The 23542-nt window shown below is 39.5% G+C and overlaps 4 protein-coding genes across 6 annotated transcripts in view; 3 read left to right on the forward strand and 1 right to left on the reverse strand.

The window, feature by feature from the left end:
* Positions 1–965, forward strand: part of LOC306971409 (diacylglycerol kinase zeta-like) — a 40634-nt gene extending 39669 nt beyond the window's left edge. Inside the window, exon 33 of one of the 3 annotated variants that reach the window (XM_079567677.1) lies at positions 571–961. In XM_079567677.1, coding sequence (XP_079423803.1) covers positions 571–687 — 117 coding nt within the window. In that variant the 3' untranslated portion in view covers positions 688–961. Of the gene's footprint in view, positions 1–570 lie in introns of all 3 variants that reach the window. The other 2 variants (XM_079567675.1, XM_079567676.1) reach the window with 2 other exon arrangements.
* Positions 966–6309: 5344 nt separating this feature from the next.
* On the forward strand, positions 6310–15260 carry LOC306971727 (midkine-B-like). Its single transcript, XM_079568092.1, has 5 exons — positions 6310–6426; positions 11096–11190; positions 13249–13404; positions 13903–14061; positions 14839–15260. Exons 2-5 carry the CDS (start codon positions 11097–11099, stop codon positions 14856–14858), a joined length of 429 nt encoding a protein of 142 aa, XP_079424218.1. The 5' UTR covers positions 6310–6426; position 11096; the 3' UTR covers positions 14859–15260.
* Positions 15261–16396: 1136 nt separating this feature from the next.
* Positions 16397–19502, reverse strand: actr6 (actin related protein 6). The gene is made up of 11 exons (XM_079568169.1): positions 19337–19502; positions 18783–18900; positions 18643–18711; positions 18208–18331; positions 17973–18108; positions 17798–17854; positions 17600–17698; positions 17252–17330; positions 16997–17168; positions 16781–16919; positions 16397–16653 (listed from the first exon to the last, which is right to left on the reverse strand). Exons 1-11 carry the CDS (start codon positions 19402–19404, stop codon positions 16524–16526), a joined length of 1191 nt encoding a protein of 396 aa, XP_079424295.1. The 5' UTR covers positions 19405–19502; the 3' UTR covers positions 16397–16523.
* Positions 19503–20164: 662 nt separating this feature from the next.
* On the forward strand, positions 20165–23491 carry LOC306971640 (uncharacterized protein; the record flags this gene model as incomplete). The annotated part of the gene is made up of 10 exons (XM_079567979.1): positions 20165–20286; positions 20487–20544; positions 20671–21160; positions 21381–21478; positions 21555–21680; positions 21782–21842; positions 21915–22012; positions 22378–22496; positions 22559–22658; positions 23201–23491. 10 exons carry the CDS (start codon positions 20165–20167, stop codon positions 23270–23272), a joined length of 1344 nt encoding a protein of 447 aa, XP_079424105.1. The 3' UTR covers positions 23273–23491.
* Positions 23492–23542: the final 51 nt, after the last annotated feature.

Here is a 23542-nt window from a genome sequence, read left to right on the forward strand (position 1 = left end):
TCGTAAGAATACATTTTAAGTTGAAAATTCACTGTTCAATTTTCTTTGGATGTAAAGAACATTCACACAGCGACAGAGATGGTCAGTTGCATCTTCCTGCAGTTTTGCTGACTTTATATTGGAGTCTATAAAACATCAAAATATGAAATATTGTAGAACAGGTTATGTGTCACACGAATTATGTAATAAACTAGTAATATAACAGGTCTTGTTTGGGTATTACTTAAATATACAAGAGCAATCAGATATGTAAAATAAAAATCCTAAAATTGCATGACTTTGCATTGTGCTTTTACAAGCTTCTTAGCATGCCCGTGTCACATGATGATGACTGCTTATAATTGAAGATTCTTTGTATCAAGCGGTGAAATGATCAGATCAAGTATAGTAAAGAAAAGGGGCTTTAGAGAAACGAGAAAAGCTGAGGACCAAACATTTATGCTAACTAACTTTGCTTATTTCTTTAATTGTTGGCTAACCTGCTGCTGACACATCCCTGACTTTGTTTCATGCCAATCCTTTATTGTTTTAACATGAATGTAATTGCGGTTGCTTGCCTGTCTGTTCCAGGGGGAGACTCCTAAACAGCGAGCAGAGAAAGCGGCGGACCACGACTTGGCTGAATACTTGGAAAACCGCCAACATTATCAGATGATCCAGAGAGAGGACCAGGAAACAGCTGTCTGACCCCAAACCCGAAAGTCATGTTTTGAATCTATTAATATAAGGTGTCTTCACAACAAGGGGCACTTCATCTCCACTGACAATGAATGTAGACCACAAACAGAGCTAATACAGAGTTTCATGTGGAAGTTGCGGGTGACGTTTGGGTTTTATTGAAGTGGGTTGTACATGGCAGTTTAAGTAATAAGTGCACAGACGACTTTCTGTATGTTTTGCCTGTTAAGTCCATTCTCGACAGCTTACGGTCATTTGTATCTTTAGACATGGTAGATGCACTGAATTGATTTATTTCCCTGGTCAGTTTGGTTTTCTGAGGGATGCTCGCGCGTTTCATCTTCCTTGCAAAAAGAAGTCAAAGCTTTCACTTAAACTATGCCATGTATGATTCCATTTCAAAAAGTCAATTCTCTTCATTAAGGACATGTCCAAACATACTGTATATGTGGAACCACTTGCACCTCTTTGAATGGTTTCTTTTTTGTTATGCAGCCGTCTGATACTAAAATAACACAAATGTCTTTTCTGGTGTATATACAGGCTGAGTGTAAATCTTTAAATGAGAGGGAAAAAAGAAAGAAATTTGATCTTTTCCGTATCAGACTACAGCTAATTAAGATGGAAATAAATCAAGGGGTCTGATGAATACTGTATGTCCGCACAAGCATAGGTATGGAACCATTTGCATAGAGTCTTAGGTCTCATGAAAGAATGTCCTTCCTGACCTTTATCGGAGCTTGGGACTGGCGTCAATGCGTTAATCACAATGGCTGTCTTTACTGCTGTGCTAGATTTAAGTTGTGACTATTTCTAAACAAACATAAAACAGGACAAAATTGTTCCTTATGATGCATTACTGTGTGGACAGAAAAATCCTCCAATTTGACTAGAGATAAGTTTGTGCCGGTCTCTCAATAACAAAATGCATTTTCAGGCTTGATACATTTCCAAAGTATTCCCTGGCTACAATAATGATATTTTGTAGGTTGTGTGTTTTTTACCTCTAGATGCTTTATCGCCATAACTTTTAGAACGACTGCAAAAACGTGTCTTTTTTTTAAGCATTTAGTGACCGTTTGGATGTATTTGTTTACTCTTTTTTTTTTTGTAACATATTGAAATAAGTCTCTTCTTTTCAAGCTATTTACACTTTTAGACATAGATATCACTTGCTTGGGATCAAAACTTGCCTCACACTATCTCATTTATTGTGAATATGTTTATGATTTTAGTCAATTTACTCACTATAAGAAATGTTTTTATTTGTTATTCCGTCTGTTACATACCAAGAGGTTATGGGTAAACGCTTGTATTGTGTCGTCTAGAGTCCATATATATTCAGTGTTGGAGAATTTAAATGGCTGCAAGCCTGTTTTTCTGCCAAAGCAGTAAAGATTGTATCAATAGTGACTGCAATGATAAGATGTATCGCTGTACAATATTATTATAGAGTAATGTTTGGTTTTACCATTTCTGAGTGACTTGCAATAAAGCACGTCAGTGAAGTTTCCCGTCTCTGGACTCTCATTTCAAAAGCAGTTGTAACACGTTTTATTGAAGGATGATGAGTACCTTTACTTTGGAGCAGAGTTTAACAACCGAGTAGGGCTTGAAGTGACGGGTTTTAATGCTTTTGGAAATATGACTTATTTAGATAAAAAAAAACATCTGTTGTAAGTAAACAGTAAAGAACAGATGTCACTTCCTGCCAATGAAGCTACTGAAAGGAAAGGATGTGACATAGGTAGATAGATAAAGGTAAAGTTTGACTCGCTTATTTCCCATTGCCTTAACATGGTTGGCACGGCAACAGTTTAAAGGTGTTCACTATCTATGTCACTTCCTGTCAGTGTCCAATAAGGAAGTGAAACTATAAATATCAAAAAAATGGTCAAACTAAAGAAAACATTTATAGCAAAATCTTAAATATAATCGTGTTCACTATGTTTTAGCAAAAACAAAATGTGTCTAATGTGTCATATGCACTTAAAACATAATTTGAGCTACAGTAAATTGTCAATTGCAGTGGTTCTCAAATGTATGACACAAGTAAACTTTATAAAATATTTCAACTACTTTCAAGTACCACCAGACCTGGATCAATATTAAATCAGGACTAAACTGGGTTTAAAATAGACAGGTTTTTTTTCTAAATTATGTTTGTTCAAGCCATAAAACACCATTGATGCATTACTGAAGCATAAATTAAATTATATCTTATAAAAACTAATGAAGTCTAAAATTGCAGCATCAACTTAAAGGCCCTATACCTGCTTATTTTGGTAACAAACAATGAAAGAGAGTGCGAGTAAATGAAATGTCAGTTGTGGTCTAAACTCATAACACATTTTTAACAGACAAAATCTTTTCTGACATTAAATTCCTTGATTACCCTCTGCAAAAAGGGCATTATCCGTGTCCAAAATGTTACACAGTACGGCTTTAAAAATCACAGTTTGAGGAACGGGCCAGTCAAGTCTCCTTATATTATGTCACATGCGAGAGACAAAACCTTGAGAGACCTATTACGGCCCTTTCACAGCTTTTTCATCTTAATGCTTTTCACACCAGACATAACATTGACTTTCATGCATACTTATCTTCAATCCAAAAGACCCACCTCTCTAGATCTACAGTCAGAAGTAACTAATGGAAAGATTGTAGTTTAGTCTATTTGTTTATTTGAAGAAATGTATGCATGCATTATTTTAATATCCGACTGTTGTGCAATCTACAATAGCACAACTTGAGCATAAAGTGGAGGACCTGAAGAAGGACGGACAGGCTCCTCTCTGCGCTGTGCCCTCTCTGCTCTGCTCTGGAGTGTGTTTTCCCAGCTGCGGTCAGGACAATGGGCCTCACGCATGACTGAGCCATTGGGAAGTGATGGAGTCGGCTGCATTCTTGTATCTCAGACGTTGGACAGAAATAAGGAGAGCCCTGTGGACCCCAGACAAAAGATGACTGCGAACCAGTGACGTCTACGTAAAGAACGGACACAAACATTTACATGTTGACACACATAGGGGTTAAGGATGGACTTCATGTGGACCTGAGGAGAGAAGAGGCAGGCACCGTTATAAGGAAGCAATTATGTGGAGAGTCAACATACACATGTTTACAGAAGTTGGCAGCTTTGTAACAAGTTATGTAAAATCTCTCAAGAAGCAAAAAAAAGTTAATGGATTACTCTCTCCAAGTCCACTGTCTCTATCAAATGGAATTATTCAAATACTAAGTTGTAACAATAAACGAACGGTGAATAAATAATAAGGCTGTATTCACATGATGTCACAATATCCTAAAGAGCCGAATGGTGGGTTTGAGCGGGCCTCATTTTCTTCATTTTGTATCCAAATAGGCGCATTATGGAACTTTAATGTGAAAAAGACTTGCTGTTAGTGCATATTTGACCTTTTAGTGACCCAGTGGCTGCATGGGTGGTGAGCATGGTGTCTTTGCTTTCCATCACAATAGCTTCTATAGTATTGTTTTTAGGGTTTCTGGTAGGATTTCTCTCCTGATGGACTGGAACCATCTCCATGGAAGGAACGTAGGCATAACCACATTGGAGATGGTTCCTTCAGCAGAGAAAACCTCCCAGAAACACTAAAAACAATCGATCTTGGAGTGTCAGAAAGGCCACCAATTTGCATACAAAGTTCCATAATGTACCTTTAATGAATGTGATAAAGTGCATGTGAGATGTATCTTTTTTCCATCGGGGCAACAGAGGGTTGGCGGTTTGAATCCCGCAGGTGCACACTGTCGTTGTTGTTCTTGGGCAAGACACTTTACCCTCCTTGCCTCCAGTGTCTGCGTACATTGGTGCATGAATGAGAGTGTGAATGAGTGACTGGTTCCTTGATGTAAAGCACTTTAAGTGCCTAAAGCAGGTAGAAAGTCACTATATAAATGTGACTATTCTGTGAAATACTGATGTTTTATGGTTTCTGGTTACTATCTGTAATCACTAGGCCTAAGCCCATGAAACACAAGGTCCATTATCTTCCTTGTCAACAGTATGAAAAAACGTGATATAGAGATGATAGAGTTCAACAACAGTAAATCTCCAGTAATGTTATTAAAGCTCCATGAAAAGACATCATTTTCTATCTAGTTTGTAAAGGCAACCTATAGATGGATTTCAGTAATATGATTTTTTTTTTCTTGTTATGGATGCCAGTTTGATGACATTTTTCTGAATTCTTACGCAATGGCAACAATACGGCCCTCATGTGTCATCATTTTGTACCCCTCTATTTTGGATAATCCAGTTCCGGGCTCATTTCCATTTATTGAGCCACATAAATAAATGAATAATATTCTAGGACCCAAACACCCTGAACACCCAAAATGTACAAAATCATAATTCTTTTTAACCGTAAATACCTATAGTCAAACAGAATGATAAACTTTCCATTGGCCAAGGTAATTTTACAGATCTAGATCTTGATTGTCCTTTATCCAACATAAACACACAGACATGTTCAGACTTTGTGCTGGCACATCCTTGTCACTGTCTGTTTTTGAAATATATATTTTCGTACTTTTTCAATTACCTTTGCCATGTTAACATTACAAAACAGGCTTTAGTTAAGCATAGAAGATACCTTTGGTCACCACATAAACTTGAGAAACCTTGAAGTAGTAGTTTTAAGATGTAACATGTCAGCCATTTGTAATTCCTCTGAAGCCTAAAATTTATCGGAATAATTCAAAACTAAAATTCTTCAAATTGTGCCTTTTGCCCTCGTGACCTGTATAAGCTGCACAGGTGGAGTGGGCATGTCCTTTTAACATGACTAACAATACGCTGCCCTGGGCAAACAGCAGCTCTCTGACGTCTGAACACTTTTATAAGCACTTACCGTCAGGCATCCAAGCAACTATAAACCAGAGGCCAAACAAGACCCAGCGTGAACCTATAAAAAAAACAAGACTTCAAGAGACGCAATCAGGCAGCCAACTCAAAACCGCCACCATCACCATGTCTGCGAAGTGTCTGGGTGGTTTGTGACTCAACAGTTTCATTCAGCCAGTAGTCACCATATACAGGAGGGGGCCCGGGGGCGGATGTGGCGACACCAAAAATCATTTCACCACTTAGGTGAAAGCTTTACCCAAATGTAAAAGCGTCTCGACTGGAGAGCAACAGTGTAACGCCTCATTTGAAAGCTAAGACCTGCAAAACTGATAGCAACTCTGTCAAAGCGTGTTTATCAAGCGCTTTTTGTCATGTTTTTGTCTCTTTTATCGCTTTTCGGTCTTGTTTTTTTGTCATGTTTTCGTTGCTTTTTTGACTCTTTTTTTTTTTTGTCATGTTTTCGTCACTTTTTTTTCCTTGCGTTTTCGTTGTTCTCGTCACGTGTTGTCAGTCTTTTGTGGCTTATTTGTTGGGTAAAGCCAAACTGGAGAAAATGTGCTTGGTTCAGATGGGGGTTAAGAGGTTAATGGAGGCAGACTGGCAATCTAAATCTATATATTATTTAGATTTGTACATGTATGCTAAATAATGCAGCTGATTTCTAGTTTATTTTTTGTGCTCCTTCCTACATTATCACTGGTGCTCACCATGATAAACCCCCACTGTGGAAGACACTCCGTTCCTGGTGGACCTGTGATGTCACCGTGATGTCATGGAGGGGGCGGGGTCTGGCACAAGAGACCCTCAGAGAAGAGCCGCAGCTCGGGCACGCAACTCTCACTCTTGCTCCTCTCGACTGGCTGCTCCTCACCTGCAAAGTAAGATTTCACACTTTTTACATTGGCTTCTCAGGATGGCAGGACATGTGCATCTTTTTTTAATCCAGGTCTTATGTTTTTTTTTATTTTATTTTTTTACATTAACTTATTGGTGTCTGGGGACTGCAAACTGTAATACATCATAATCTTATATAATGGCAGTTCATTCCTGACAAATTCCTAATAGAAGCAGGGTTTTCAAACACAAATCCCACATTATATACAATTAGCGACACTTTTATGGGCTTCCAGGAAAATAAAATCACTAATACTATTATTTCAATTTATTTATTTATTTTTTTCATGTATTTTTAAACATTATTGTATATTATTCATTGCATTGATAGTAGTAAACATTTGTATAACATATATTATAATGGCTAAGAAAATCACATTGTTAGAGGTCTTACGTTATGAAACAGCACCTATACAGCCTGTCCTTTAACATAACAGGTCCAGCAGGTACTTTATGATTCTTGGGATTCTTGGACCACTTTTTGTTTGAAACAGTGAAGTTGTCAATCTGTACATACTATGTGGCGTTACTCGGGTGTGATTGTGTACATTGCGATATCGGATTAGAATTATTTTGTTATCAGAAAATATAGTCCAGTGTCTGTTTATGTCATTAAGTAAATGAATGTTTTTTTCAAGTTGCACATCCAGCTAATTATTCATACATTTCTTTTTCAACAACCTTTTATTTTTGACGCAGCACAAGTGCTGGCCGAGCATATAGTCCAGTCAACACTAGTTATCGCCACTTCCTTCTTGTCAGCCCAAATTAGAAAATGTATTTATTTCCTAATTTCTTAGAAGGGTCTAAGAAAATTACGAAATATTTGAGACTTATTTATAGACATCTGCATCTTAATGATTTGCAATTGTTCTTCCAAAAACATTGCTTTTCATCAAGTGACGATGACAGTGCAGTGATCGGTTCAGCAGTAAAGAAAATGGTCCGAATGATACATAATGATAAAGGCCTTTGTGTTGTTTCTGTGTTATAAATTTAAATATATCTTCCCAAAAAAATTGTCTTAAACTTGCAACTCTGGTAACCTCGCCTTCACTCTGTGTCTTGATGTTCGAGTTAGTGAGCAGGATTGGCTCCAAGCAAAGAGACATTTTTCTATTTTATCAGTGTGTCTTCTGATTGAATTCATTCCTTTCACTTTTGGCTCGGACTGGGTAAACGTTAGTAGTCTTGGTCAGCAGCACTCTTGCCTCTAAGGGCCTTTCTATGGAGAGTTTCCTCTGATTTGCCCCGTCAACCTAAGACATGCACAGCAGTTTTCAGCTCAACAACAGTGAAAGTTGCCCACTGCTTCTGACAGGTTGTTGCTATGGTATTAGGTCAATGACTAAAAGCAGAAAAACTTATTTACTTGAGAACAATAAGGCGCATTGCCAGTAACAGAGGAGGGAGCAGTTTGACAGCTGGCTCCTGGTAATTCATGTTTATTTTACTGCAATTTCCTTTCACAAAATGAGTGTGTCATGGCAACAAAACTCATCCAGGCATTAAAACTCTCAGTGTTATGACCTGCTTTATTATATGGTAAGATTTTAAAACACCATTAGCAGATCATTTATTTACTGACACGTAGATATAGAAAGATGAACTAAATTTAAAGATCCATCTCTTATAAAGTACTAGTATTAAAGGCCCTATACCTGATTTGTTTTTTTTATGTTGACAAACAATGAGTGAGGGAGCATGTCTATTTTAAATACTCAGCTTCCTAACTTTCATTCCCTATCTTGTTCACCGGAAAGAGTTTCACAACTTTCAGGAAGCAGGAGCCGACTGTTCGTGCGAATGTAAACATCAACAACTAGCCTGCTAGTTCACGATTGATAAAAAAGGTTTTATAATTTGATAGACAGCGCAGGTCTTCCCCCCCCACAAATATCTGCTTTTAGAATACACTGACGGACTTCTCTCTTTTTCTTTTCTTGTACAGTATTGACCTCAAATCCCTATATTTCAAATAAAATGAACCGTATTGGTTCTAAACGTTGCCTATGGTGAACCCACGTCCCAAATGAACTGAGGGTCTTGCGGGGGAACTTCCTCTAAGTGTCGTCTGTGTTTTTCAACCAAAGGCAGCATCATCTCCTCCGCTTTCTCTGCGCTCAGATCTCATTGTGCTCCTATGGAAATGCCTCCTATTCATCCTCGCACATTCACGACCGGGACAGGGCAAGAAGGAGAGGGGGGGCGGGGGGGAGAGACATGTGAGGAGGGGAAGGGGGGGGGTTGAGTTGGACGACCGAGAGCCATCTCCCTTAGACAAATCATGGAATCTGTGTTACGCTACTTTAGATTGGACCAAACCAGGGGCTAGAGCCGTCATTGTCCCGGCCCAATGAATCAGTATTCTTTTGAGAGAGGGGGCTTTTAGAGGAGTGTTTTTTTTTTCTTCTTTTTTTTTTTTTGAGCGCTGCCTGGCCCTGACACCCTCCCCACAACCTCCATTCCTCCTCCCCCCCTCCCCTGAAAGAGCCCCAGGACCCCTGCTGTGAGCCGGGACTGTCCCATAAAAGAGGCTCGAAAGCGGGTAGAAGTGGTAGATTTGTGCTGCCAGCTGACGTTTCAATGGACACCACGGTTTTTTAATGGGAGGGTTTTTTTTTTGAAAAGGGAGCTCTGTCATCTCTCAGGCACAAAAAAAACCCTGCTTCAGGCTCCACAGAGAGAGAGGGAGAGGGAGAAAGGGGCAGAGACTATGGGGCACTATGGGAAATGCACTGTGGCGCTCAAAGAGGGGGACTATATTTTTGTCGAGCATTCACACAGAGCAAAACAGGGAGGAATGAAGATCGTGTCAACAAATAAAGTGATATGAGCGAGAGGACGGGGAGAGAGAGAGAGAGACAGAGAGTTGTTACTCAAGCTCAAAGGAGGGATTCAACACTTTGTCATGTGCGCTGAGGCAGATGCATTCATCTGCTTTAGAAAGAAAAAATAATAATTAACCTGCAGAAATGACAAAATGGAAAATATGTAGACGAAACTTTCCCTCTTGTCCACATTTACAGCCCAGGAAAATTCTGGTATTGCGAAAAGTTTGTGTCTCTTCTCCAGTTCAGTTTTACGGAAATCTAAAAGCTTCTCGATTGGAGTTCACAGCATCTAGGCCAGTGCCTCATTTGAAAGCTAAGACCTCCAAAAGTCATCTAAATGGGTCTTTTTCCTTGCGCTGCTGCCGTGTTGTCGTCACTTTTTTCAAGTTCTTTTCATCTCCTTTTTACCCGTTTCTTGTCACAATTTTGCCACTTTTTTGTTGAGGTTTTTTTTTTTTACAGCACTTTCATCGCTTTCTGTCACATTTTGTTGCTCTTTTGTCACTTGCGCTTTAGTGGATTTTTGTCAGTTTTCGTTGAACTTTCATTGCGTTTCTTTGTTGCTTTTTCCTCCTCATTTTCTTCTTGTTTTTGTTACTTAGGTCTTAGATTTGGGCAAAGCTAAACTAGAGAAAATGTGCTAATTTCAGGCGGGGGGTTAAGAGTTAAAAGTTTGTTTTTTTCTTACAATTTCAAACACAAATGATCTGCGCAGGTTTCCCCACACTTTTGCCGTTTATACTTAAATTTCCACTATTTCCATGCTTAGAAAATGATTAACAACGGATGAGCAAATGTGCTTTGTTGATGGTTTATAAAACAGTGAATCGAGTATTTACCAATACTTAGCCTTCCAGCGTTTAGTAATTACAAAGTGTCACCAGGGCCAAGGTGCAAAGAAAGGATAAGGAGCCAGTGCTACATGTACAAGTGAGGGTCTTTGTAGGGCAGTGAATACATTAGCCCACTTCTATAATCCTAGACGACAATAGTCAGATTACTGGATTACTGGACCACGTTCATTTGGACTAATTTTGAACCATCTGCCCTCGGTCTTTACACACAAACAACAAACGGGGATCATATCAGAAAACATCAGATTATGAAGCGACAATAAGCACATGGATTGTAATGGTATATTACAATAGTCAGAAACATAACGTACACTGTATTTGACAAATATGATTCAAATCTATAGCAGACCTACAATATACTGAAATAGGGACAGACTACATAAACAAATGCAACTCATGGGTTTTAAATGATGTACATTTTTCCCCCTCAAATACCATGAGAATTCATTTTGCAGTTAATGGGGTACAACAGGGAAACGTTCAGTGACTGAAACCCATTTGTAGATTATTTAAATGAAAGAGAGAAAGAGGAGGGCGAGAGAGAGAGCGGTAAAGGAGTCATTGACAGATTATTGAATGGCACGATGTACAGATAATCTACTTAGCCGAGCTTTCGCAAAACACGAGGTCAGGTCCCCCAAATGAAACTGGTGTCACCGATCTTTCACTTTATACAGTGATGGCCGATCGCGAGGTCCCGTAAGCTTCAAAACGAGGCTTCTTAAAGAGGTCCACACTGGATGGCTAGAAATCTCAGCATTGATCTTGATTTAGTAGAATTAGTTTTGGGTTTGTAAACTGGTGGAATGAGGACCAGTGAGAGTAAAGGGTTAATCACTGACTTAATAAAAGCATACAATACAGAATATGAAGTAAAAAGATGACCCGTTGGATGGTGCCTGTTGTTCAAAGAATATACTTGTATGTACCTGTGATCTCATGTTGAGTTGTGTTTTTCTCTCCAGGATGCGAGGCTTGGTTTCGTTGACGCTGCTGCTGCTCCTGGCTCTGACGCTCAGCGCAGACGCCGGAAAAGGAGGGAAGTCTAAAGGACACAAGGGTGAGGGAGATTATATTTACTAATTATGTATTTGCTGTGAATGTTCAACGCAAAACCAGGACTTAAACCACTACTAAACTGAGGCTCGAAGACTGACGTAGAGACACAGTCATATCAAAGCTTTTTTTGGTGTGATTGATAAGTAGCTTAAGAAAATTGCCTCCTGTAACTAGAGTTTAGGGCTCAATTCCTGCTCTGTAAACTGTACACTTGTATGGAGCAGTGCATGCTTATGTCTAGAGGTATTATAGTTTCATGAGATAAGATTCATTAAATTATACTTAACATTCAGGCTGAGCCAAACACTCAGAGTGACTATTTCAGATTCCAGGGGTGGCCTGTGTACGCTCTGGCCACCCCTTACACTCGCCCCTGCTGCTATTGTGTTATTGGGCAAGACACTTCACCCATCTGCTCCAGTATGTTTCTAATGGTAGTAGCCAGATTATCTGGCATGAACAAAAATGAGTAATGAGTAAAGGTCTTTCTAGTAGCTCTAGTTTGCGTCGCTTAAGTGGGAGGGTGATACTTAAGGACAGTTTGGACTAAACCTTTTTGGATTTTTTCAGGAGCTACTTACCCCCATAGCTGAGTTTACTTTAGAGACTGTGACATATCTACAAAATACTGAAGATAAGGTGTTTTAGCAAAGTAAAGTAATGACTTAAACTTAAACAGATCCAGTTATTTTGTTTTTGTTTGTCTTATTCACACATTATTCACACAGTATTACATAACCCCCATTACTAAAAGTCTGGGCCTCTCTGAGTCAAAGCACTGCAGCTGTTGTTTGTCTCTGAATCTCACTTTTCCTGATGCTTCATTTAACGGGTCTGTCTGGTTTTGGACTGCACTTTACAATAACTCACTGAAAACTGTCTTTGCTCCGTCAAACTCAAACCGCATTGCTGCCTGTGCAGCGTTTTTTAAGAGCTTTTACTGGACACAGGTTGAATTTGCTGATGTTGTGCAAAGGTAGACAGATTTTCTACTCGTATTTTCCATTTTGGCAGCACGACATTGTTATTAAGTCTGTTTATGCTAATAAATAATAATAATTACAGACTAGTCGTTATTTATAGGTCAAGTTTGTTTGAGATGTAATGACAGTAATTGTAAAATGGCATTAGCTGAACTTTAATACTGTATCGAGCCCTGAAGTTAGTCTACACCAAATTTGAAATAGTGTTAGGAATGAGAGGGGATAAAAAAAAACTAATAAAAATGAGCAATAAACTTTGTCACTTCCGGTTTTCCCATTTCAATATCATCTTGGCAGTTGAAATCTGTGCTGAGGCTTTAAATTTAACACACGGCCTTTATTTTTTATCACTTTTGCCAAACAATTAGTTGCTACTTTTCCTGACATAGGGTTAGTAGGTCAAACAAGTCCGATGTAAAATAGAAGAAGAAAAAACATTTTGACATCCACTAGGTGCTCTGAGAGGAGAGGTATGACAAACAAGTTCTACTTCTACTTTGTTTGATACAAATATTTCTGCAAAAATCTGGAATCAAAACTTCAGTCAATCAATGAAGCTCAAGGTCTGGCGATGAATTCTATGAACTTGGGTGAAATACAGAGAACAAGAATAATTCCTGCTTGAGAAAACACCAAAATTGACAGGAGAATGCGGTCATGTTTCTGATTGTATGTTTAACCTGACTATTTCTATTATTGAGACACTGCTTTACACACGCCTGCATCTTTGCCTGTATGAATGTGTAAATGCATTATTGATGGTGGCCCCAGATTGGCAGCCATGCTTTTGCCAACCTGCCCCAGGTCAGCTGCTGCCACTATCACTGTATGTATTAGTATACACTGAGAAGTGAATCGAGATCCAATCCAATTAACCGTCATCCTCTTTAATTACTAAAATCATTTTACATTATTATCCTGTTGTAGTTCGTCATAACACTGTATTTTGTTACATAAGGCTAAATATCAAAACAATGTATCATCTGTAATTATTGGCTTTAATTGTAATTATAAGGCTCGCAACTAGTGTCAGTTTCTCATCAAGACACTGTGTTTTTTTTTGCATGTTTGTGTAGCCAAGCCAGCCTCCGAGTGCACCGCGGCGGAGACAGAGTACGGGAAGTGTATCCCAGAGCAGGGCGACTGTGGAGAGGGGCAGAGGGAGGTCACCTGTAAGGGCCAGACCAACAAGATCCACTGCAAGATCCCCTGCAACTGGAAGAAAGACATCAGTGAGTGTTCAACATGGGCCAGTTGATGGGTTTCAAAGGACAACCTCAACGCTCAACAAGCCGATAACAGGGATGAAGACTAACTATGCAGATGTTAGCATTAATGCAGGACCGTGGCCCGTTTCTACTTTAGACTATACAGATAGAGCGTCATGTGTCTGTCCTATGAAGATACTTGGGGAGTTGATACGTATACAAAAATCAAATCGAAAAAAGGCTTGAAAAATAAATGTAATACCTTTATGAATGGCACATACCCATACTGTTCACTTTTCAGTCTTCAAGATAATTTTTTAGTTCACAGACTAGGAAGTTACCCAAAACAGTAAGACAGGAATGTACAGCTGTGTACTGAACAGACCATTAAAAAGAAATAATAAGTCCAGAAGCTTTTGAGCCTATATAGTTTGTCTTCAAATGTGTACAAAACAGATATAATGGTTGAAAAATGAAAAGTGTAATGCACCAGACTTATCTCATTGTACCTGTATCACACAGGTGACTGCAAGTATAAGTTTGGCCCATGGGGACCCTGTGACGCTGCAACCAACACCAAGAGCCGGTCGGGCAGCCTGAAGAGGGCTCTGTTCAACGCCGACTGCCAGGACAAAGTCACAGTGCCCAAGCCCTGCTCTCCCAAAGTCAAAAAGACAAGAGGTAACAAGACCACGACGATGGGTGATACAACCAGAGGCATTGTATAAACCTAAAAGCTATAATATCCCCATTATCAGCGCAATTAATTATATCTTAAAGGTGCATTGTGCAAATTTTTATGCGGAAAAAGGTAGATGTTTGACCGTGTAGTGTCCCAGCGGCTGTATGAGAGGTCAGCATGGCGCCTTTACTTTCCATCACAGTGGTCTCTACAAAACTCCAGGATCAATTGTTTTGTCGGTTTTCTGGTGAGAGGCTCCATCAGCAGTGACAACCTTCCAAACAACTGATCCTGGAGTGTTGTAGAGACCACTGTGACGGAAAGTAAAGACGCCATGCTGACCACTCATACAGCTGCTGTGTCACTACAAGGTCAATTACGCACAAATATCAACTTTTCTTTTACATAAAAACTTGCATAATGCACCTTTAATGTACTATGTCTTACCCCTAGCGTTTTTATACATAAGGACATTTTGTTGTTTACAAATAAAACAAACCAGCGTGTCGTGTTTACGTGCATGAGACTCATGGTTGTTCATGAACACGCACTGTCCTAAATAAATCAACAATAAACAATATTGTACCTCCAACCTAAATAATTGCAACCCCTCATACAGTCATTTGAATTTAGTGTTATTAATCTTGCACCCACATTGTGGTATACGTAGTTATAAAGTACTCCAGGAAGAGAAGACAGCTTATGGGGATCCAAATAGCAAATAAACAATGATGTCATAAATGTAGTTAAATTGATTTGTAATTTTTGTCTTCCAGGGGACAAAAAATCTGCCTAAGCGACGGAAACGTACTGGACAAAGTGTCTTCCCTCCATGAAAATGCAAAACACAGACTCCTCCAAAACTACATTTGTTTAGACTTTTGTTTCCTGATGCTTTCATGTTGATTTTGATTTAAAATGCAGAGCTTTCCTGGTTTTCCCGTGTTAGGTAAAAGGTGAATAACTACCCCTTAGTGTATAGACTTTTTTTTTTTTGTTAACCATGTATACAATAAGGCCAGAACTTTTTATATAAAGAAAAATAGATTTGAGTTAAAAGTCGGGATTATATTATCCTCTGGGACTTTTGTAGCTGAATTTGAAGCATGTGTAAATTGTGCAAACTGAGGTTAGCGAAGGCCGTCTATGAATCTATTTTTGAATTTTAGATCATGATGAAGCTTGTACAAATGAACAAATTAAAATAATGTACATTGTTTTAAAGCGTTTGGTTGTTTCTTTGACTCCACTCAGAAAACATGCATAATAGTTATTGTGTTTAAATGTAAAATGAGAGACGTCAAAGGATTTATGCAGGGTTACGCCTTGTTGCCAACGCATGCATTTCTTGGCTTTTGGTGACATCTTGTGGTAAATGGAAAAACTGCAGCTTACTTACACTTAGGCTCAATCCGAAACCATCAAATTGTAGCCTCTAAGCACTAACACTAGCAACTAACTCCTTAACCTTTCATGGGGTCAACTCTTAGACCTCTATGCAGTTAGTGAACTAGACCTTCAGCAGCATTTGAACAATCCGTCCGTCCTTAAACAGGGGAAAGGGAAGTGACATCACCAACAGCTGCTTTTCTTCTTCTTTAAAGTTATTGGTGGAGTGCAGGCCAAACAAAAGTGCATGTCGCCCCCTAGTGTACAGTGTCCAACAACAACATAGTGTCCAAACAAAGACATTTAAGGAGAAAAATAAATCCAAATGATCCAAACATTTCCCTTTAGTGTTATTTTATTTCAACAGCTGTTTCATAAAGCTACAGTAGCAAATGATCCATGTGGCTTAAGTTTCTACTAAATGAAAACAAAAGCATTTAATCTGTTTCCTGAGTTTCCTCTTTAACACCCACATGTGACTGAGCTGTGGGGACGACAACATGGATTTATCACTTTTATAAAGTTTGGCTTGTGCAGAATCTTAATTTTTAATTATTATTATTTTTATTATTAAATGTGCTCCTGTCAATCAACAGTGGTTGCGCATGAATCACTCGAGGGGGGTGGGGATTTTTGGCGCAGTGGCTTGTGGGATGGCACATAGCTCCTAATCACTGGTTAGTTAGCATCAGAGGTCCCTATGCTAAAGTGGCCATGATAGTTAGCATCAAGGCTCCTTTTCCTAACTACTTCCTAACTGACTTACCAATTCGGAGGCAACTTGCCATGGCGGACGCTGACGCACATCCGGTTTGGCGTAAGAGCTCTTAGCAATCTGCCCGTTTCGGAACCAGCCTTAGGATGTTCACATGATTTATAAGTTATGTCCTATAAAGCACCCTGATTTCATAGTACAGCTAATTACATTAATTTCCCATAACAAGCGTCTCGATTAGTGTGCTTTTATTTGCCAACTTAAATTCAACACAGCAACACACTAACTACTTGCTTCTTAAACTAAACGTATTTAGAATATTTTAGTCCACTTGTACAGTTTTGGTCCTCATCCGGGTTAAATGTCAAACTTGTCTTCACAAACACAGTGTCCGTTTTCCTCAAAGTCGTCCCGCGTCACCACCATCTCGTCATAGTCTGGGTTATGGGCCAAAAGTTTTCCTCCCTCCCACGGGTAAATGATTGGACTGCACAGGACACAATAACACAGGATTGTTAAAAATGTAGGAAAAGTAAGTAAAGGACGTAAGTGACTTTCAGTGATACATTTCCAAAGACTACAAAAAGGTAGCTCTGGTTTGGATCGTGACTCACTTTTCCGGCATGAGGATGGACACAGGGAGGTGAGCAGGAGCCAGAGACCTCAGCTCTGCCTCCATTCGCTCTTTGAACCCGGGGAACAGCGTGTTTCCTCCGGTCAGAACGATGTTTTGGTAGAAGTGGGGCTGCATCTCTGGACAAACAAATGAGATTACAGCACATAAAGCAACAATATAACATAGATTAAAATGCTGCTTGTCGCCACTGTACCTTCTGGCATGGCCTGTATGGAGTCCACTATGGCCTCCGGGATCCCCATCTCCTGAATGCCGATGTCCGAGGGGTGGAAGAGCATCTCGGGAACAGCAAAGCGCTCATTGGCCAAACGCAAAATCTGCTCTCCAGTTTTATACTTCCCACTGAACACCATCTCTTCTCTTGGCTGAGGGCAACACATGGCAGAGGAACATAAAGTTAAAATGAGTCTTAAATTGTCAGAATAAAGTGCTTTCAGTAGTTTCCTACTTTACAGAAGCCCTTTTTAATGGAGCTGAAATCTGGGAGAACATAATCTCTCATCACGCTGTTTTCTTCTCCTTTTTGCCTGAAATGTAACAAAAACCTTATTGGTGTGTCCAATTTTTACTATGTCACATGTTCATATCAAAAGTTCATGTCACAGATTTTGTGTTTAGCTGTGAGGACATCATAGAAGTCTCTTAACATTTCTGAACTGACCAACCTACCCCTAATCTGTTTTAGTCAGAAATATGTCAACTCACAAATACACTGTAACAAAAATGTTATGCTTCTTCTATTCATAGATGATTCTGTTGCTGTATAGCTACTGTAGATGGTCATAATTTTGCTTACTGTGCCATCTCCATGTCTTTGTAAAACTCCTGCGACACATAGCAGACATCCTCTTTCACTTGGTTTATCACATGGGTCTCATCCATAACATGCAGCTGCCTGATATAAACACAGTACAATACAATATGTCGAATACACACCATTTGTAAATGTAATACAAATACATTATGGGAGATAATAACAAAGCAAGTATTTTACCGATAAGAAATAATTTCCTTTAGGTGGTTTGTCAGGAGCTTTCCTCCAACATTGACTCTGTAAGGAAAAACAGTTTAGAAGGAAACTTAATACCGGAGACTGTTCAAGTTCTAAAATTATGCAATAAATAAACAAATAACATATAGAAGAGCCAAGTCATTGCTGTGCCTCTCACCTGCGGATGCCCTCTTTCATTTTCCTGCTACGACAGTATGGCACGATATGAGTGAAAGAGAAGCCAGTGTCCACGACCAAACAACACAACTGTTTGGGGTTTGTGTGGAAGAAATGATGGGCGCTCAGAGACCCGGCTGAAATACAGAAATATGGCACAAAAAAAAAAGACTTACTGTATTTGACAAAATGAAAATAATTAGATAAGAACACGTCAATGTATCTATATAAATCACCATTTATCCTCAAAACTGACTGAAACTGATATTCCTCAAACAGGATCTCGTTCATCGACTCTTGGATTGTCGTAAAATTAAAGTATGGCTCAGTGATGATGATGCTGGTGTCGGCAAAATCCACCTAAATAAAAAGACACAACAGGAAACACAAACTATAACAAACTACATCACAAATTGTGCCTTGGTCTTGTGCCATTCTCATTGACGGTGTCATGTTTGTGGTCAAACTTATGCACCTTATATATTATTACATAAGATAAGATAAAATAATCCTTTATTGATCTCACAAAGGAGAAATTCACTTGTTACATTCGACTCTCAAGAATAACACTCGGTGTGCAAAATAGACAGGAAATGTGCAAACAGTTAAATAGTAAATAGAGGTATCTTATGGACAATGGGTAGTAACAAAAAGCTTAAAGGACAACACACCTTGAACATTTCCTTCCCGAAAAGATGATCCCACACTTTCCTCTGTACGTCCCAGTTCACCAGATAACCCTGAGGCAAAAGTCACAGTGTTGTAAAAATAACCGAAACATTGTGTATGAACGCTTATTTTGTGGACTCACTTTTTGAAATGGAAGAATATAATAAAGACCAGAGGGATCTTTGATTTCATCCAGCTGATTTGCAGTAAATGTCTTCATACGTGACGTTTTCGAGCGAAACTGGCAATTAGGAATCACACTGGAGAATACAAATAAACATAAGCATTAAAACAGTCAAGTGCTTCATGTTGTAAAATAAATTCATGTACTGTAAATGATGATGATCACATGTGTACAAGCTAAAGACTGACAGTGATGGGTAGGTGTCCAACTGCTGGAGGGAATGAGGTTTATTATGCAACAAATAGCAGTTAATGCAATGGAAACTTATTTTACACAGTTGTTTTTCTATTAATTATTTCACAAAAATAAATTGCTTGTTATATCAGTAAAATAGCAGCAGTAAGGCTAGTGTTATGGCCACATATAATTCTCTTTATGATAATGTTATGTTTTTAAACACGTTTATATTTAGCTTTACAAAGTTAATTTAGTTGTTTACTTGTCTATAACACATGTGTAACAGATCTGCAACCCATTCATTGGCGTTAGCTACAGTGCTACAATGAACTCACCTCACTTTTTCCTGGATATATCCAATTTTAGCCGTATAGGCGCCATTATCAAGAACCAAAGTTGCCATTATGATCTAAATTTTAACAACAACAGTAGCTCTCGATACCGAATTCTTAACTTATTAAGTCACATTTTTAACGTGTTTTTGTCTGTGTCTGTGTCTGCTTCTTCTTCTACTTCTGCATAAAACTGAAGAAGCAGCCAATCAGAGGCTTCCATTCAGTTGTGGGCAGGATCTATGTGCAATATAAGCCAATCAGAATGCAGCCTATAGGACCAGTGTGCAAAAATGTTCGTGTAGAAACAAAGTAAATGCAGATCTCCTTTTTTAACATAAAGTGGCTCAGAATAATCCATAAATATGTCAGATACAAAATATAATTATTGATATCTTAACTTTATAGCCTAATTTGACTGATGAGAGTCATAAATCCTTTTGTCGTCAAACCGGAAACACGTTAGCGGGGAATTCCTGTTATTGTGGGTTTGCTAAAGCCGTCGTTGGTTTGTAGCACCGGCAGAATATACGGATTTCTATTTTATCGCTTTTAACTCTCGTTTTTTAAATTGAATCTGACAACTGTGGACTTTGGAGTGGTTATTTGCCTATTGATACTATGGATTATTGCCCGATGTATTTCTAGTAACTTTAAAAGAAACAGGCTAGCTAACGTTGCTTAGGTAACTGACAGCAACAAAGCTAATTCAAAGCCGCATAAGCCACGATTATTGACAGTACTTGCATTACCTTTCCCTACAACTGCTAATGGGCTTGTCTGTCGTAGTTGCTGAGTGACAGGAGACAAGATAGTGCGTTTTAACACATCATGGCGGAGGCGTGTGGAGACAGTTCGGACTCTGACCGTCCTGGCTTGAACCGAGGTTGTCTGCTGGACCCTGAAGATATGCTCTGCTCCGATATGTCCATTATTGTCCCGGAAACTCCCAGGTACGACAAGGAGGGTCTGGTTTGAATCTGCCAGACAGGCTAGTGGTTGTGATACTTACTAAGCAAAATAAACAACCATTGAAAACGTAGTAGCGTTAGCACATTTGCTGTGTGATATCATAAAAAAAAAAAATGTCATTTTGGCTGCAAGCTATGTGTACGGAATAACAGAATGCATAATTTGATAATGTTTCTGTCAGTCCTCAGCTTGGAAAACGGAGGAGGACTCGCCGTAAAAGAGAAGAGCATTTGAGCCCTGTAAGTTTAGTAATATTCAAGTCTACATATTAAATAGGTCATTTGTAAACTAACTTACGTTACCTTTCTATGTCCTGTTTTTACTGTGGCACAACACTGATGTCCTTTCTTTCTGTTTTGAACTAGGCTGCCCTCAGTGGCTCATCTAGGCTCGCTGCCACTGAACAAACACCTTCAACCCGTCAAAAGAGACAGAAACTTAACCGTTCCACGATGGACAGCCGTAAAGATGGGGTTTTCTCCGCTCCGTCACTCCAAGTGTTTCCTTTGGGGACTTGGCTGGAAGCTCCTCGGCCCAGCACTTCTACTTCCTCCTCTTCATCTTCCTCCTCCTCTTCGTCATCCTCTTCGTCATCCTCTTCATCCTCCGCGTCATCTTCTGCATCCTCCTCCGCTTCTTCCTCCGCGTCATCCTCTTCGTCGTACTTGAGTCCTGCCTATGAACAAGACGGGGCTTCGACGTCAACTGAATCCAATGAAGACATCATTCCTGTTTATGATTCCACGCAGCCCTCTCCTCCAACTCCTCAGGGGCTGCCCAGCTCCGGATCACTGTCGTTCCTCACAGAAGAAGAGAGGAGGTGGCTGAACGACGAGCAAACACAGACTATGACAGGTTAGGTGCCAAGTCATTCGGAGACCATGCTGAGGAGCGTTACCAGTCACACAGTATCTTAGCAATATTGCAAATCAATTGTAGATATTTTACAAAAAGAGTTTCATTTACAACCTTAGTTAATCAATTTTCTGAAATGCAAAAAGTGTCAAACAGAGGTAACTACTAGAAGCTGTTGAAGCATAAATTCTGTTGAAGCATACATTCCTTTTCCTTTCAGGCTCCGCAGTGGAGGAGATCGTGATCAGTGACGACGACGAGGCCATGGTCCGTACGGCTCAGATGGAGGAAGATGCGGCTTTGGCCCAAAGTTTGCAGGTAACAAAGGCTGTTCGGTCAGAAGTGAAAGCGGAACTAAAAAGATGCTGGGTTAATTATTTTAATTTTGCCATAGGCTCAGTTTGACCGAGAAGAGGCGGAGACGCACCGGAGTCACCAACACCACTACTATCATCATCATCACCATCATCCACACCACCAGTCTCCCACAGCTGCATCATACATCAGCCAGAGCCACATGGTGAGAACTCAGGCTGAATGACATTATGGTCTCATCTGCTTAGTCAAGATCAAACAAAGCCAAACTAATGTTTACAGTTACGTGCTTCTTTTTCCCCTCAGTTGCATCAGTTTAATCCGTATCTGCCTCGGCTCCTTGCAGCTGTTTCTGGGTTTGAAGGAGGTGAGTGGCTTGAGATGTTTGGCCCGTGTGGCTAGTTTTAGTTTGTTAAATTGGCTGTTGTTGTTGTCACAGATTTAATTGGTCCAGAAAGAAGACACGGTCAGTCAAGAGGTCGGGGGAGAAATGCAATACCCAACTTTTCCGACGACCTTCAGGGAAATGACTATGAGGTGAAACTGTGTTTCAATGTGTTCAATTAAAGATTAAAATTGGATTAAAAGGTGGAATAAGTGATTAATTCTACACTAATCTCTGCCTAAAAATGTATACGGGATAACTTATCAAGGAAGGAGCTAAACAGTGAGTGCAACTAGAAAATAGCATACAACTGTATGTGGTCATGTTTTACCAAATGTACCATTTGAAATTGCGTGTATTACAGTTTTAGGTCCCGGAATCTGATATGTAGATGAGAAAATGCTGCTTGCGTCAATGCCTTTTCACATGCTATTTGTTTTGCACGTGCTATCCATTTTGCACATGAGCAAAAGCTTGGTAAATGACCCTGTTGTGTTTTTATCTGGTATATTATTAGGCTCTATTGGCGTTCGAAGAGCGGCAGGGGGCAGTTGTGGCGAAGAAACTCACTCGAAGAGAAATCCAGAGGTTTCCAACAAATACATTTAAATCGAAGGGTGGAACAGAAAACTCACAGTAAGTTCTGATAACTTTTGTATATTTTATGAAAAAATGTCTGATTTTGGGTGACTGTGCAGATGTCAGATCTGTTTCTGTGACTACACCAACGGAGAGAAGCTCAGGATACTGCCCTGTTTCCACGACTACCACGTCAAGTGCATTGACAGGTGGCTGAAGGTAAACCAAGGATTTTTCTGACTTTTAACTTTTTTAGATTTCATGAATCTCAAGATGGGATTGTACGTTTAATAAAATGGTGCTGATGTTTCAGGGTGGCAGTGGCTCAGTAGTTGTTATTGTTCACATAAACTCAAAACTTTGTTTGAATCAGATTTATGCTCATTTTTGTCTTGAATGTGTAGATGTCTTCCTTATTTGCTTCCGCTGCTGACCACAAGCCTTCCTCAGAAATAGCACTTCTCTTGGTGACATGGTGTTGCTTCAATCCCTGCTCTAACCAGCGCACACTGCTGTTGTGTTCTCAAACACTAACCCACATTGCTGATGTGTGACGGTGGTCAGACGTGCAGATGTAATATAAAATATGCATTTTCAGAGTTTACCTTAAAGAGAGCATTGAGGAACTTTTTATGCAAGGGAAAATAAACTTGATAGGTGTGTATTTGACCAGTGGCTGTATTTTTAGTCAGCATGGCGCCTTTATGTTCGATCACCTTTTAATGTTACGCATTTTTGACTAATAAAATGTTCTCTTGCAGGATAACACGACGTGTCCGATCTGTCGTGTAAATCTCGCGGATGGGGCTTCACTGGAGCCAAACAACCTCTGACCTCTGACCAAATTTAGGATTTTACTTTGATTTAACAGTTTCACCTCTGAACAACAAGACCTCAGTGACAGTCAGTGTTACTCGTATACAATTTTATTTACAACCAACCTGTTCATCTCAGGAGCTAAAGGCATTCCCCGTTCAGTCTTTTATGTGCAAGAGTTAAATAAAATTCAATAGTGTTTTTGTACACTTAATCTTTGTGTTGTTTTTCTGAATGGTTATAGGTGGTTATAGCTTTCGAGAAACAAAAGCGGTTTGCAAATTATT

The sequence above is a fragment of the Gobius niger genome (assembly GCF_951799975.1).
Source record: "Gobius niger genome assembly, chromosome: 12".
NCBI classification, from domain to species: Eukaryota; Metazoa; Chordata; class Actinopteri; order Gobiiformes; family Gobiidae; genus Gobius; species Gobius niger.